The 15,641-nt window shown below is 36.7% G+C and overlaps 1 protein-coding gene across 1 annotated transcript in view; it reads right to left on the reverse strand.

Moving 5' to 3' along the window:
- NCAPG2 (non-SMC condensin II complex, subunit G2) overlaps positions 1–15,641 on the reverse strand; it is a 103,266-nt gene that overhangs the window by 61,513 nt on the left and 26,112 nt on the right. The window contains exons 8-10 of the mRNA XM_006887661.1: positions 10,278–10,373; positions 9,332–9,457; positions 446–625 (exon numbers count right to left, since the gene is read on the reverse strand). Of these exons, the coding sequence (XP_006887723.1) occupies positions 446–625; positions 9,332–9,457; positions 10,278–10,373 (402 nt within the window). The remainder of the gene's footprint in view (positions 1–445; positions 626–9,331; positions 9,458–10,277; positions 10,374–15,641) is intronic.

Genomic DNA, 15,641 nt, shown 5'->3' on the forward strand with positions numbered 1-15,641 from the left:
TGCTTCTAATAGGCATCAAAGGAAGAGAACTACTGGACTAGATCACGGTGCTCTAAGCATCAAAGTTATGAGTCCAACAACCCCAGGGCACAGTCTGCACCACTTTAAAAGGCACTAAGTACAGACTGCAGCAACCTAAGTACATGTCATGCTTCTCAAAGGTACTGCACCAGAGCTAAAACAGGACAAATTCAGCAATGATACTGTAATGACAGCCAGATCTTTGTCTACCTCAACACTAAAAGTAAGTACTAATTTAAGTAGACTTTTTTTGTAGAAAACACTTTTCTTTGCTTTTTAAAATTCTCACTTTGGATATACAACAAAATGTTAATGCTGTTATATTACATAGTAAAATAATGGGTGATAATTTAAATCATTTTTTCTTTATTTTCTGACAATTCTACAATGACTGCTTACAAAATTAAAAAAAAAAAAATCTTACCTTAAAGACAGAACAACGAACATCAGCTGAGCTTGTATCAAAAGCTAGTTCCCCAGTTACTTTCTTTAAAAGATCAATAAGAATGATTGGAGGCATCAGTTCCCAGTAGTTAGAAGTTATTTTATAAACACCAAGAATTCCTGTGGAACGGACCAGCGGATAAGGATCTTCTAAAAGGCCCTACAAATATGAGGTGGAAAGTTTTTAAAAATCTTAAATCAGTTCTCTTTTTATCAATGTTTGCTTTGTATATTAGTATTTGGGAATTAATAACCTTAGTAATGAAGGTATTTCAAATTGTACAAATATTAATAACAATAAATAATGGAAAGAGACTGCCCATCCTTGTCCAGCAGAATACATGATCAATCACTAATGTGAATCTTATTTAAATACTTATACAAGCAAATTGAAAAATTTTAACTTGGAAAAAAAATAAATGACACTAACAGTTCAGGATGGGGCAAGGTTCAGATCTCTTGGTCATAGGGTCCCTAAGAGTCATGACTGACTCAGTGGCACCTAACAACGACAACAACTCACTGGCAGTACATTAAGACAAGATGGAGGAGGATTGGTGGCAAGATGATCAAGGCAATTCGACTTCCAAGTAAAAGGCTTTCCGACTAAATCAAGCCTGGAAGCAGGAGTGGCATCCACTTCCAAAATGGCTTGCCTCCGGAAACTCTATGTACGAACAGTGCTCAGGCTGTTGGTTCATAGGGTCGCTATGAGACGTCTACGACTCGACGGCATTAAACAACAACAACAAGTCTTGGAAATATTTAATGGTATTAAAGAACTGCATTTTTTTCTTCGAGTGTAATAACAGTGTAATTAATTATGCTTTAAAAATCTCCAAATCTATTGTAAAAGGAGCTGATGCACTGTGGGGATGGCAGCGGCCAAGTCTGACTTCTATCCATTTCATAAGGGGGAACTATCCTTATCATAATATCCAATGTAACAAACAGCTGTTCAATCAAACATGTCACTTCACATGCTCCTATATGTATCCCTTTCTACCAATCATTCCGTCCGATATTCACTGCTGATCCACAGACTTTACTCACAGTGTGGTTCTGAGAATGGGGTTTACTAGGGAAACAAGTTGGGAAATAGGAAAGGCAAAGAACATCTCACCAAGGAAGTTCAACAATTCCAAGCCTCATTAACAGCAAAATACAATTCCTCAATTAGTGAGCGTCCCTGTTTCAAGTTCAGCAGCACAAATTTAAAAAGCCTCTGGTTTCCTTAATTATCCAGCAAGGTTTGCCTCAGAGCAGTTACAAAGTCAGTTTTTCTTTCAATCATCCAGCAAACAAAACCTTTTTACTGTGACCAGTTCAATCATCCTACCAAGCAACACTTTAACAATGGCCTTTATCTCAGGGCTCCTCTGGATACATCTTGCCACAGATTCTTCACAGCAGTGTCCCAATCTCCCATCTCTCCACCACCAACCATCATGAGGGTCTCACTCTCTACAGTGTGGAAAGTACTCTCTCATATATTAAAGTCACACAGCTGTTGATGTTTTTGCAAGACCATGTGTCTGCAGTTACAGTGGCTAGAAACCAGTGGGACTAACATAATGACTAAAAATGCCAACCTGTAAGCTAACATCATATCTATCATACCTAGTGAAATATTCACGGTTGAAATAAAATTCTGTCTGGGATTTGCTTCAAATTAAGAACAGAGAACGAAATCATATTTGCTTTGCATTAGAAAGTACTGAAACTCGGTATTGAGTTTTATTAGTCTATTTCTACAAAGCTGACATTTTCTAGCATAAAATATTTCTAAAACAATTATTCATAATTGGAGAAGACTTCAAGTCAAAGTACAAAAGAATTAATCTTCTCTTTTTAAAAAAATCTGAACAAAATTATAAATAAAATATCTTTAGCAATCCTAAAAACCAAAAACCTGAAGAATTTCTATTCTTAAAAAAAATAATAAGCAACAGATTCATGGTGGGGGGAAAGGCAGAAATATGAGTAATCTAAAGCATTCTTACAAGAAGGTTGTTTGGATGACAGAACTTGTTATAAAGAGAACTCAAAGGCCAAGCCTAGGGTCAAAATTACAAAGGAAGGAACAAAGATTGCAGGTGATTAATAAAAAGACTACAAACAACTTCCTTACAGATAGAGGGTTGTTAGCTGGACAAGGAGGGAGCTTTAGTGGCTTAGTGTAAAGAAACTATATTACCAATCCAAAGGTAGGTGGTTCAACCCACCAGCTGCTCCAAGAGAGAAGGATGGGCAATCTTTCCCATGCAATTTACTGTCTCTGAAAACCCACTGGAAAATCAGTTACAGGTTGTTACAATTCAACAGTATACAATAAACAGTTGGAAGAATAAGAATAAGCATGCCTCTCAGGATAAAGCCTTAGAATAGTAAGAAGCACAGAGAATAATCTGCCAGAAACAAGTCCTTAGTTAGTAGGGAACACAGAGAAGCACAAAGACTAGGGATAATATTAAAATCTCCAAAAAACAAAGTTAGTAAAACAATGCTACCCAAAATTAAAGGATCACTTCCTAATGGGAGATTGGGAAATGACCAGCTGATCTTTCCCTCATCTTTATACTCTATGCAGATTCAATCTGCTCATATTCCTTGCCCTGAAAAGTTCCATTTACTCATCAAGGAAGAAGCATGTTGAAGATATAACTCTATACAGCTACAAAAAAATACATGCTAACTAGACAAATCAATTCTTACTAAAAATCAGAATGAGAAAGTAAAGATGAATGACTTGAGAAGAAGCAACTTTAAAATGTTAAAACATTTTAAAACTTTTTAAAAACAGAATTGACAAAAGATCAGTTATCAGAATAGAGGTAAAAAAAATTATTTTTTCAAAGTGTAAGGCATATTCCTAGAATCATTTACAGCCTTGGATTAGAAGCAGGCATCACATCCACTTCCTTAACAACATGCCTCTGGAAACTCTATGAATTCTGATAAATGATGATAGTAATAGAAAGGCTTCAGACCTTTTGTTCATGGGGTCACTATGAGTCATGCTTGACCGATGGCAATTAACAACAGCCTTGGAATCCCAATGATTATATGAGTTGGAACCAACTTGATAGAAATGTGTTTAATTCAAGTAACATTACTGACAGTGAAAAGTGGAAGGTTAAAGTGTAGCATATTAGCCAGACAATGTAGCATGAGTCTTAAGAATTTCATGACCTATCCTCAGAATTCACAAGTTTTATTTTCTATGAGTTATTTTCAATGATGTTCTTTTAAAATTACAAAAATACATGAGTATTATCAATAATTACCTTTAGGTACATATTCTCAAAAGAGTTCAGATGTCACATCTGTATGTATGTTCCCAATCATATTTTTACCGAATAATCACTTAAACTGATACCACTTCTAACAATGTTTCTACAAACAGAATCTTTGGTTCCCTAGATCTACGGACAGTCATAGATATTCTCAATTTACCTTTAAAACAGGTCTCATTTTCTACATGAAAAACAGAAAAAAGATACAACTATGAGAGAACTGTTAAGGAGTACAGATGTTACTACAATTATTTATATAATCTCATTTGTAAACTCACAAGAAAGAGACTAAAGTCCATTTTAACATCAAATTAAGAGACAAAAGATGTTGAGAAGTTTGTCCAGTAATATCATCAATATATCAAATGTCATATATATCATATATGATATATATAGACTCAAAACTGTAATTGTTGTGTGTAATTTAAAAAACATGTTTCTAAAAATGTGAAGACAGTGGTATCTCATTTTTATGAGCCTGTTGACTACATTTTACTACTTGAATATATAAACCTATCTTCACTAAGATATATACAACGTTTAAAAACAATCATATTAAAGTTTTCTACAATCTATTTGTAATTATGAAATTATATCATATATATTTTGCTGAAATTATAAATCATAAGTCTTACCTAGCCTATCACCTACTGTTATTTTTATTCACAATAAAGGATGATTTTAACATTTCTAAAAAATTGAGGGGAAAAATTAAAAAGCAGAATTTTGTGATATGTGAAATTACACAAAATTCCAATTTTAGTGTCCTTAAAGTTTTGTTAGAACATAGCCATGTTTGCTTGCTTATGAATTATCAATGGGTGTTGTTGTATATAACAGCAGAGATAAATAGATGGGACAGAATCATATGGCCTGCAAAGACAAATACACATACACAGAGTCTAGCCCTTCATACAAAAGTTTGCCAATTCACACTTTTAATTATTACATCAGTTTCCAGGGATGGGGAGAAATATAAAGAAAACTTGTGCAAAAACATGGACTGGAAAGGAGACAAAAAAATATTTTTTAACATAAATACTAAAACTTTTTGTTTGAATTTATGTTATAGAAAGTAGAGGGAGAAAAATTCAAAAAGTAAAGAAAAACATCCTAAAAGTTTCAAAAACCTATCATGCTAGATGACACTGTCTTTTTTAATAAGCCTGAAAAGAAATTATTTTGAAGAAAAAAATCCTACATTTGGTCAAACTGTAAGTGCAGGGGAAAATAAAAGACCATTCTGGAATTCTAATACTTAGAAATACCTCCTCAATTACTCCAGGATATACTGTAGCAAAATAAGACCGCTTGAAACTCAGTTTATATTTACTGGCTATAATCATTTCTCCATGATATGTTTATTTTATTCTCAAAAGTAATTCACAGTCTTAATAGGATGTTGTTTACACATGAGGCTTTTTCTATTAAATTTGCATCACAGACTCAAAACGGTAATTGTTGTGTAATTTAAAAAATGTAATGTCTCTAAAAATGCGCACAGTGGTGTCTCATTTTTATGAATCTGTTGACTGAATTTTACTACTTGAATATATAAACCTATCTTCACTAAGATATATGTAACTTTTAAAAACAATCATTATGTTAAAGTTTTCTACAATCTACTATCTTTTAAATTATAGACAAATGTTCCAGAATCTAGTATTTCTTCTCCAAAGAGGAAACATTTAACTGATCCCAACAATTTTGGGGATTTTTCCCTCCCCTTTGATATCTTTAATTTATAATTCATTAAACATAAAGATGCTAAGGGGGTAGAAATCTAATTGTAGAAGAGAGACTGAGAAATCATTCATTAGTTAGCACTCTACATATCCAAGATATTAAGCAAATAAGAAATATGATCTGCACATTCAAGAGAATTATAACATTTCTCTACAAAACTGTAAATTAGTCTTAAGCTAATCTCTCCAGAACTCAATTAAGTTTCTTATACATAATATACAAGATAGACTAATATAGCTCTAATATTACATTAGACTATTATACCACTCTGTATAGTTTAATGTCCTATGGGCAGAATGTATTACTCATTGGACTGATAAGCAAGAGGTCTGAATCCACCAATCAGTCTGCAGGAGAAAGATGAACAAGCTTCTTTCTATAAAGATTACAGACTCACAAACTTGATACAGGGTCTCCATGAATTAGAAGAGACTTCATGGAGTTGCCTTGGATTCTTTTCCCTAAAGTTAATAATGGTCTTCGCAATTACTTGCTATGCATTAGAGAGCTGGACAATGACTAAGGATGCCAGAAGAATTAATGCCTTTAAGTTGTGGTGCTGGAGAAGAGTCTTTCACATACCATGAAACGCCAAGAAAACAAGTAAGTCTGTCTTAGAAAAGGTGAAACCAAGTTTCTCCTTAGAGGCAAGGATTTTGAAGCTCCATCGCACATACTATGGGAATGGTCCTTGGAGATGGACATCATGCTTGAAGGGTGGAGGGACAGTAAAGGAGAGGAAGACCCTGGATGAGAGGGACTGATACAGTAACTGGAGCAATGAGGGTAAGATGTGTTAAAGTCAGTGAGACTGCCTCAGGACAAGGCAAGCTTCAAAGCTGTTGTATATAGGGTTGCTTTGAGTCACAGGAGACTCAATGGCCCATAACAACAACATAGGTAATAATAAGCACTACCATTTTAGCATTTGAGAGTATATTAAATATTTTTTAAATTGGTTTGCATAAAATCATTGTTTTATATAATCATTCATATATATTGTGAGAGTTTTTTTAAAAATCAGAATTGCTATTAATCAATGCATTTTATCACTTCTTCTCATCATATACCCATTACACATTGCCTAGTCCTTCACCTGTGTAACAAAGATCACACTTATTCAAGTAGCAGGACTGGAATTCAAAACAAAACTTTTACGCATGTTTCTATTTACTATATAATATTCTGGGCGGCTAAAAGAAAGGTGAGCAATGTAAATCTACTAGCTGCTTAGTAAGACAAACTTTTAAGATATGAACAGACTGCTCCTAGAAACACTTGGAAACCTGATTGGTCAGAACTGACTGAATGGTGGTGGGTTTGGTTGTTTTCACTACATCACACTACCTCCCTACCTACACGTCAAGTGCTTTATCATTTCCAGCTCATATAAATTCACATTAGGAGCAACAAAGATAAATTCTCTAAGGACCAAAACAAAGAAAATTTTTTATCTAATAGTAATAGGGCACAGTGGGAATCATAACCAAACTGGCAGCATGTACTCCATCACTGCTCCAAATGTATGTATTAGGCATCTCAAGTAGAAATAAAAAACTGATTGAAAATTTAAAGGATCAAGGTAAAAGAGTAAGAGTTTCGACAATCTATCAAAATCTAGCCTCATTTTGTGCAGCAATATTTTCCAACAAACTTGGCCAAGATTATAAAAAATAATTACAGATAAATGTATGTACAGAAGGAAACTCAGGTGGCATAGTCTATATGCAGATGAGCTATTAAGTCAAAGGCCAAGGCTCTCTGGCAGTTCGAATTCACCTGCCATTCCAAGAAATATGGTTAATCATCTTCCATGTGATTTAAAGCGCTGGAAACCTGCTGGAGGGTCAGCTATGAGTCAGTTCTGACTGGATAGCCATGAGTCTGAAATGGTTTTTTTTGATATGCAGATAAAGCATACATATATAATACAATGCTAGTAATTACGCATTTTATTTGGTAGCTATGCACATATTCATTACACTTTATTCTGTCTGTATTCTTGAAGCATTTCAAAATCAGAAAACAAACAAATGAGTGAGTTTCAAGACTGGTATTGGTAACCTACAAACTGGAATAATATTCACTGATTAAGTCATGTTAGAGAACCCTACAAATATCAGCATGGAAATATCAATAAAAAATTAAAGACTCACCATTTAGAAGAAAAAGATCCACAACAGCTCTTGGATATTTACACACACACAGACAGACATAGACACAGACACACACAGACACAAAGACACACACACACACACACACTTGGTGATGGGGTGTGCTGTGCTTAGCTAACTGAGCAGGTTCTAGGTGTCAAACCATATTACTGTGAATTAGAATGAACTCAACAGTGGGTAACAAACATCCTAAATTCTTGGATGATGTAGTTACATGTTAACTCCTAACTGAAAGGTTGGCAGTTTGAACCCATCCAGGGGGGGTTGCAGAGACAGGCCTGAAAATATACATCAGAAAGGTCACAAGCTTGGAAAACCTCTACACTCAGGAGTCACCATGAACTGATTTAACAATAAAACAAAAACATCTTTACATCTCACTTGAAAAAGAAATGGAATGCACCATTATCTGTAGGCTTAAATTAAAATATAATTAGCTTTTTCTATTTATCTTACCCTACTCTATCTGGAGGCTCCTGTTAATTTGATGCTGGAAGATGGCTTCTTGTGTCTTGATGAGGGTCACGTATAAAACGTTTGGTATTAGGGGAGCTCTGGTGGCCTAGTGGCAAGAAACTGCACTGCAATCCCAGAGGTGCATGGTTCAAATCCACCAGATGCTCTGCCGGGAAAAGGAGGGACAATCTCCTCCTGTACCAGTCAGATCCGATTTGATGGTGTACACACACACACACACACGAATAAAATAAAAATTAAAAAAATTTTAAAAAAAAAAGTTTGGTATTTTCTGGCTTTATTTTCGTCCACAAGTACGTGTCAGCTAATTGGACTTGCCAGATGGAATGCGGGTCTCTGGTTTATAGTCCACCAGCATTTGGGCATGCGTTAATTTTAAAATGTGGTAGGGCCCTCGGGCCGCAAATGTTACCTGATTTTGGGATGAACATTCTTTTAAGTGGTACAACAGTCTACTTGCTGTACTGAAGTAATTTAGAGTTTCTGTGATGCTGAACAACTATATCAAAACAGGCTGTATCAAAACACCATAATGGCTAACCATCGTAAGCACTGTTTGGTGGAGTTCCCAGAATGATTCAGGTTTGAAAGCAAGGAATGGCATCCACTTCCTAAACCACATGCCTCCGGAAACTACGAACATAAAGAAACCAATATAGTCATAGAAGAGGTTTCAGGTCTTTTGTTCATAGGATCACTACGAGTCATACTTGACAGCATTTAATAATAACATCATACACAATGTCAAAGCATTTGATAGACCAATAAAAAGAAACATTAAGTCCTGGATAAAGTTACAAAGTTATTAAGTGAGGAAAATTAATTCAAAACTAGGATATAAGACAGACCCCAAAACACGTTTTTAGCCACTATGTTGTACTGTACATGCAAAAATGAGAAAAATGACAAATAATTCTTTTATAAAAGCTCTCAAGGAAAAAAGTGAAAAGGGACACCACAGATACACATTATCACAGAAACAATCAAACAAGAAAATGGATAGTTCTTTGATAGGTGTTCAAGTTATAAGAAAACATTCCAATTAGGGATTCAGAGCAAAGTATGAGTAAAGTCCAGAGAGGTAGAGACGGTCAGAGAATGCTGACAAGTAGTTAAATCTCTCAGCCTGGACCAATCTAAAGTTGACAGATCTTAACCATATGAAATACATACGTATAGTTCTTCAAACTGTTTCTGGATTTCATTATCCATTTCAATAGTATTAAAGTTTGGATCTCTAATAGGAAATGCTTCAACAAACAAGAGAGCAGCATTTGATCGAACTTCAGAGTTTCTGGCCTAAAATAATAATAATAAAATTATTTTAGATTCCAAAGAAGTAACATTTAAAGTTTGTAGTCTAGTGTCCTAAATAATATTTGTCTGAATATAGACAGAATTCAAAAGATAATTCAACACTTAAAATTAGCCAAACTTGTGAAAAAGTTTTCTGTTCAACTTCAGTAAATATTAAAAGAAAGAAAGCAGTTCTCATACTTCAAAGTTCTATGTCGTGTCATCAAAAATCACACACTGTCAAATCTCTAATTACTGACCCTAGGATTACTTTCCCTGAAAAACTGTCATGTGTAAATCTGAACACAGTAAGGGAGGGCCCTTTTTGTCACCCTGTTCTGCAGTTACCAACACAACTAGGAGGTATGCAAACTCCAAGTTGGCTGATTATGAAGTAGCAGCTGCGGTCTGGACTAGTTCTTTAGATCATATGTAGATAGTATTGGCTTTACTACTATGTCTCTTCAAACTCTATGCCCCTTAAGAGAGCTCTAGTGGAGCAGTTGTGCTGTTAACCCAAAGGCTGCAGGTCTTTAGCCACTGGAATTTACCCGTTGCTCCATGGGAGAAAATGTTACCTTTAATCACAATTTACTCCCTTGGAAACCTGACTGGGACTGATTTGACAACAATGAGTAAGAATATGCCTCTTCACTGACATGGTTGCTTCAAAAATAACTATCATTAACATTAAATTAATTCAGATATCCTGTTCAAATAGATCCAAGAAATGTTCTTAAGAAGGAAATCCACAAAACAGCTATCCTTAGACTTCATAAAGTGCTCATCCCCACAACTGAATTACAGTCTTTAAAATATGCACCTTTAATCCTCTCCAAAGGATGGGTTTATACAATCTATAAAGCATCTCTTCTACTCCCTGTCGAACTTGCTTTTGATGATGAAAATAACTCAGCACCTAAAGGCAAACAGAAGTTCTATTTAGTTACAATGTAACATTTTCCTTTTAATTCATTTTGTGCATTTCTCTTAAGTTTACTAAACAGTCATGAGTATATCTTACTTAGACTACTACAGCAAAGAAAGTATTTTTTTAAAAAGCACTGTAAATATTTTTATCCAGTTTAGCATACCTCTACTTATAACTATGTAGGATTGAAACAATAAAATTGATCTATGAAATTGTTGTTACTTCTAGGTGCCAAGGAGTCAAGTTCTACCCTGAGACATCCTATGAGTAACAGACGTAAACCCTTTCTACTCCTGTGCCATCCTCATCTTCTCTGGTCATCATTCTTCAGCCCAATGCTGTAGTCACTGAATCAATCCATCTTAGTGAAGGTCTTCCTCTCTTATACTGACCATACACATTTCCAAGCATGTTTTCCTCCTAACAATATAACGCAAAATGCCCCTAACAAGAATTCCGGCTGCACTTTCCCCAAGATATCTGTTTGTTCTTTTGGCAGCTCATGGGATATTCAGTATTCTTCTCCAACATCACAGCTCAAAGGTATCAATTCTTCTTCTGTCATCCTTAACATTGACCAGCACTCAAATGCACAGTAAGTGACTAAAAAGACCATGGCCACGATGAGGCACTACTTAATTCTTTCAATTGACATAATACTCTTTGGGAGGAACTTTTGGAGAGGTCCCTGACAGCAGACTTTCCCAAGATACTACATCTCTTCAGGAGGTACCAAGGGTGTTGATTGTGGATCCAAGTGAAAAAAATAACCCAAATTGACCTACAATTGTACAAAGTCACTACAACATTAGAAGAGGAAATCCATTCATTACATAATTTTATGTTCTAAACAACATTCACATGTTCTATTTATTCTTTAACACAGTACAGTTTAACAATCACATTTTTACTTCAAATACATACCATACACTCATTAAAAAAAATGGGTAGAAAAGCTATGGGACAGTCACACAATGGAATATTGTACAGCACTGAAAACAACTAATTCATCTAACATTACACAATAAAAGTCAATCTGGAAGACATTGTTGTTATGTGTCGACGACGCTTGTGAATAATACTGACCCTATGTACAACAGCCCTGAACCTTGCTCCATCCTGTGCCAACCTTATTGTCTCTAACACACCTACTCCCATTACCCCAGTCACAGAATCAATCCATTTCGAAAGAGTCTTCCTCTCTTGCGCTGTCCCTCCACCCTCCCAAGCATGATACCCACCCCTCTCCAGGGACTGGTCACTTCCTGCAACATGCCCAAAGCATTTCAAATGAAGCTTCAGAATCCTTGCCTTCAGGGAGCAGTCTAGTTTCACTCTCTCTAGAACAAACCTATTTGTCCTCTTAGCAGTCAATGGTTTATTCAATACTCTTCGTTGGCACCACAGCTCAAAGGCATAAATTCTCCTTCTATCAACCTTAGTCACTGTCCAGCTTTCTGATGCATAGCAAGCAACTGCAAAGACCATGGCCTGGATCAGGCACACCTTAGTCTCCCGATTGACATCTCTTCAGTATTCTGGAGAGGTCCCTGACAGCTGACTTTTCCAGTGTAAATTTGTCTTTTGATTTCCTGGCTGTTGGTCCCAAGAGTGTTGATTGTGGAGGCAAGCAAGCTGAAGCTATTAACAATCTCAATCTCTTCACCATCTATCATACTGCCAATTGGCCCATTGGTGAAAATCTTTGGTTTTCTTCATGTTGAGCTTCAATCCATATTGAAAGGCTAGTCTTTGATCTTTTGCAGCAAGCACTTTAATTCTTCCTCAGTTTCAGCAAGCAAGGTTTTGTCATCTGCATAACATAAGTTGTTGATAAGTTTTCCTTCAGTTCTAATGCCACATTCCTCCTCACAGAGCTCAGCCTCCCAGATAATCTGTTCTGCATATAGACATTAGGTTGAGTGAAATATCTCAGTCACAAAGGGACAAATACTGTATTACACCACTTATAAAATAAGACTGACATGGGGAGTTTGGGTAAAAATAGGAAAAGAGTGGATAGATAATGAATACTGCATTGGAACAGATAAGAGGAAAAACAGACCAAAAGGAACATATGATTCAGTATTGTATGTATGACATCAATCTGGAATAAAAGATGCGCTTCAAAGTGGACTGGAGAAGGGGGTAAAAAGGAAGGGAGGAGAATAACTACAACAATGAATTAATAAAAATTAATGAAAATAAACAACAACACAATTTTTAAAGTCCTCCAGAAAATTCAGTTGTCAAAACTACATGTTGCATAACAGGCATTTTAATGCAATATATTAAAATGATGATCAAGAACATCTGCTTAAAAAAAACATCTGCTTAACCACACACAAAAGAGATTTTTCCACTATCTTCTATCAAATTACTACGATTAATCCAGCACCTATAAGTGAAAAATTATAATAGAGCTCTATCACAAAAGTAGAGCTCTGTTGGCTAGTGGTAACGAATTGTGGTGCCAACATAATGGTACACAGTTTAAATCCACCAGCTGCTCCACGAGAGAAAATCGGGCAATCTCCTTCCTTGTGATTTACTGCCTCTGAAAACCTGCTGGAGAGTCAGTGTAGAGTTGGTTCTACCTTGACAGTACTTAACTTTACAAATGCAACGATAAAATTTGTACCTAAATTCTAAAATGACACTTAAAAAAAAACAGTCTTATGAGAAATTTTCAAAGCATTTATCTCATTTGATCTGCAAAATATAAAATTGGGAATTTAACATTTGAAAGTAAAATTTTAAAAAAGAATCTGAAACACCTTTTTTAAAATGTGTTACTGGCAACAAGAGGTGAAAACAAGAGACATCCAGATGAGCAAAGAGGGAGTAAAACTCTCACTATAAGCAGAAGATATAATAATGTACACAGAAAACGCCTAGGAAACAACAAGAAAACTTGTTAGACCTAGTAGACGAATTCAGTCGAGTGGCACGATATAAGATCAATATATAAAAATCAAAGGTGTTCTCTACAATAGCAAAGAAAACACAAAGAGAGAAACTGAGAGAGTAATACCATTTAAAATAGCCAACAATAAACTAAAGGACTTAGAAATAAACCTAACTAGAAACACAAAAACACCTTTATAAATAAAACTACAAAACATCACTGCAAGAATCAATATGAGACCTAACTAAATGGAAAAATGTTCCTATTCATGGAAGGAAGAATCAGTAGAGTAAAAATGGCAATCCTAGCAAAAGAAATCTACCTCTTTAATGCAATCCCAATATAGATATCAAATTCATTTTTCAAAGAGATAGACAAGCCAATGTCGTTATGTGACACTGAGTTGCCTCCAATACACAGGAACACAAAGTACAACAGAAACCTTCCCTGTCCTGAGCCAAGCCTCACTGCCCTGACCCTTCTGAGCATGATGCCCTCATCGAAGGATTGGTCCCTCCTAGCCACATGCCCAAAGTATGTGAGACAGAGCTTGAAAATCCTAGCCTCCAAAGGGAAATTTGGTTTCACCCTCTCCAAGACAGATCTATTTGTTTTCTTGGCAGTCCATATGTTTAAGACTCTTCTCCAGCACCACAACCCAAAGGGCATTGATTCTTCTGTCATGCTTAGTCACTGTCCAGTTCTCTGATGCATAGCAAGCAACTGCAAAGGCTATGGCCTGGATCAGTTGCATCTTAGCCTCTAGAATGACATTATTGCTTCTTAGTACTGGAAAGGTCCCTGACAAAAAATTTACCTGATGCAATTCATCTTCTGATTTCCTGACTGCTGGTGCCAAGAGTGTTGACTGTGGAGCCGAGCAAGCTCTAATACGCAAGTATATTTAGAAAGAAAGAACTCAAAATAAGCAAAGCACTTCTGAAAAACAAAAATGAGGATTCCAAGATGGCAGCGGTAAAGAGAGCAGTGTGAAGAGCTGGAAAGGAGTAGCAAGATGCATAGAGACGGGCCACTAGAGAGACCTTCACGCTGCACAGACACCAACCAACACCGTGCGACAGTGGACAGTAGGAATTTGAATCAGAACTTCTGTAGGAACAATTAATTTTAGGGCTATAGGAACATAGAGCCATGCTGCGAACCACAACACGACCCCAGCCAAAGCCAGAAGCTGCCAGCAGAGGTGCTGTGGGACCCATCAGCCAGGAGAAGGTTAGCAGGAAATTGAATGAGTTCTCTTAAGCCCCACTAAGAGTGAGTGGGTCCATTGAAATTTGACTGTGTTTTCTTGTGCCCTCAGAAACTGCCCACAATCAGACAGGGTGGTAGGAATTTGATTGGGTTTTCTTTGGCACCACCAATTGCCTAGGAGAGCACTCAAGAGTGAGCCCACTGGTGGGAATTAGGTTGAGTTTGCTTGGGCCTCGCTGACTGCCCAGGAAAGGGCAGCCCATGGGAATTTATCTGAGTTTTATCAGGCACCATCAATTGCCTGGGAGAGCACCCAACAGCGAGCGGGCAGGTGGGAATTTGACTGAACTTTCCCAGAGACTGCAGACTGGTAGAGGTGACTTGGTTGGTGGGAATTTGACTGAGTCTTCCCGGGCCTCACTGGACCAAGGGCCCTGCTAGGGCAGAGACCTCTGCACAGTGCACCTGGGTAAGGGCTTCTGGGCAGGGACCTCTGAGCGAAAGCTGCTGGGTGGGAGACGGACAGCTGGTATTTGAGTAGGAACCCCACTTGTGAGCACACCCGGACAGCTGAGGTCTGAGTGAGGTCCCACAAGTGTTTGACCTGCCCTTGTGATTGCCCCACCCACCGTGTCTGCCCCAACCCACAATTGGCTCCACACCTGTGCCTGCACATCCAGTCAAACAACTTGCCTATAACACAGAGAACCTTAATTGATTTACCTACAAGAGCCTGCTCTCACAGGCCCTGAACTGAACTCTTTGTTGAGTAAGAACTTCAGAGAAAAACACAAGTGGGGTAGCTGCCCAACTGATTTCTAGAGCATTGTCTTCAGATCAAGAGCATATCACTGTCTCAATGAAAGAAAGCTATTCTACACACTACACAAGCACAAAGCAAGATATCACACCCAAAAGCCAGAAAATCTGATGGAACTTTCTGACACAAAATTTAAAAGAACAATGATTGAATATCTTCAATGGGTGAAAGGCAAACTTGAAGAATTATAGGATACTGCAAGCAAAAAACAGGAGGAGCTAAAAAAAAAAAGAACAATGCAAATAAAACAAACGAGGCATTAGTGGCAACAAAAAATGATCCAAAATATGAGGTCTAATGTTTCATATGCTGTCAA

The sequence above is a fragment of the Elephantulus edwardii genome, unplaced genomic scaffold (assembly GCF_000299155.1).
Source record: "Elephantulus edwardii isolate Elephantulus edwardi_28Jun2011 unplaced genomic scaffold, EleEdw1.0 scaffold00060, whole genome shotgun sequence".
NCBI lineage: Eukaryota > Metazoa > Chordata > Mammalia > Macroscelidea > Macroscelididae > Elephantulus > Elephantulus edwardii.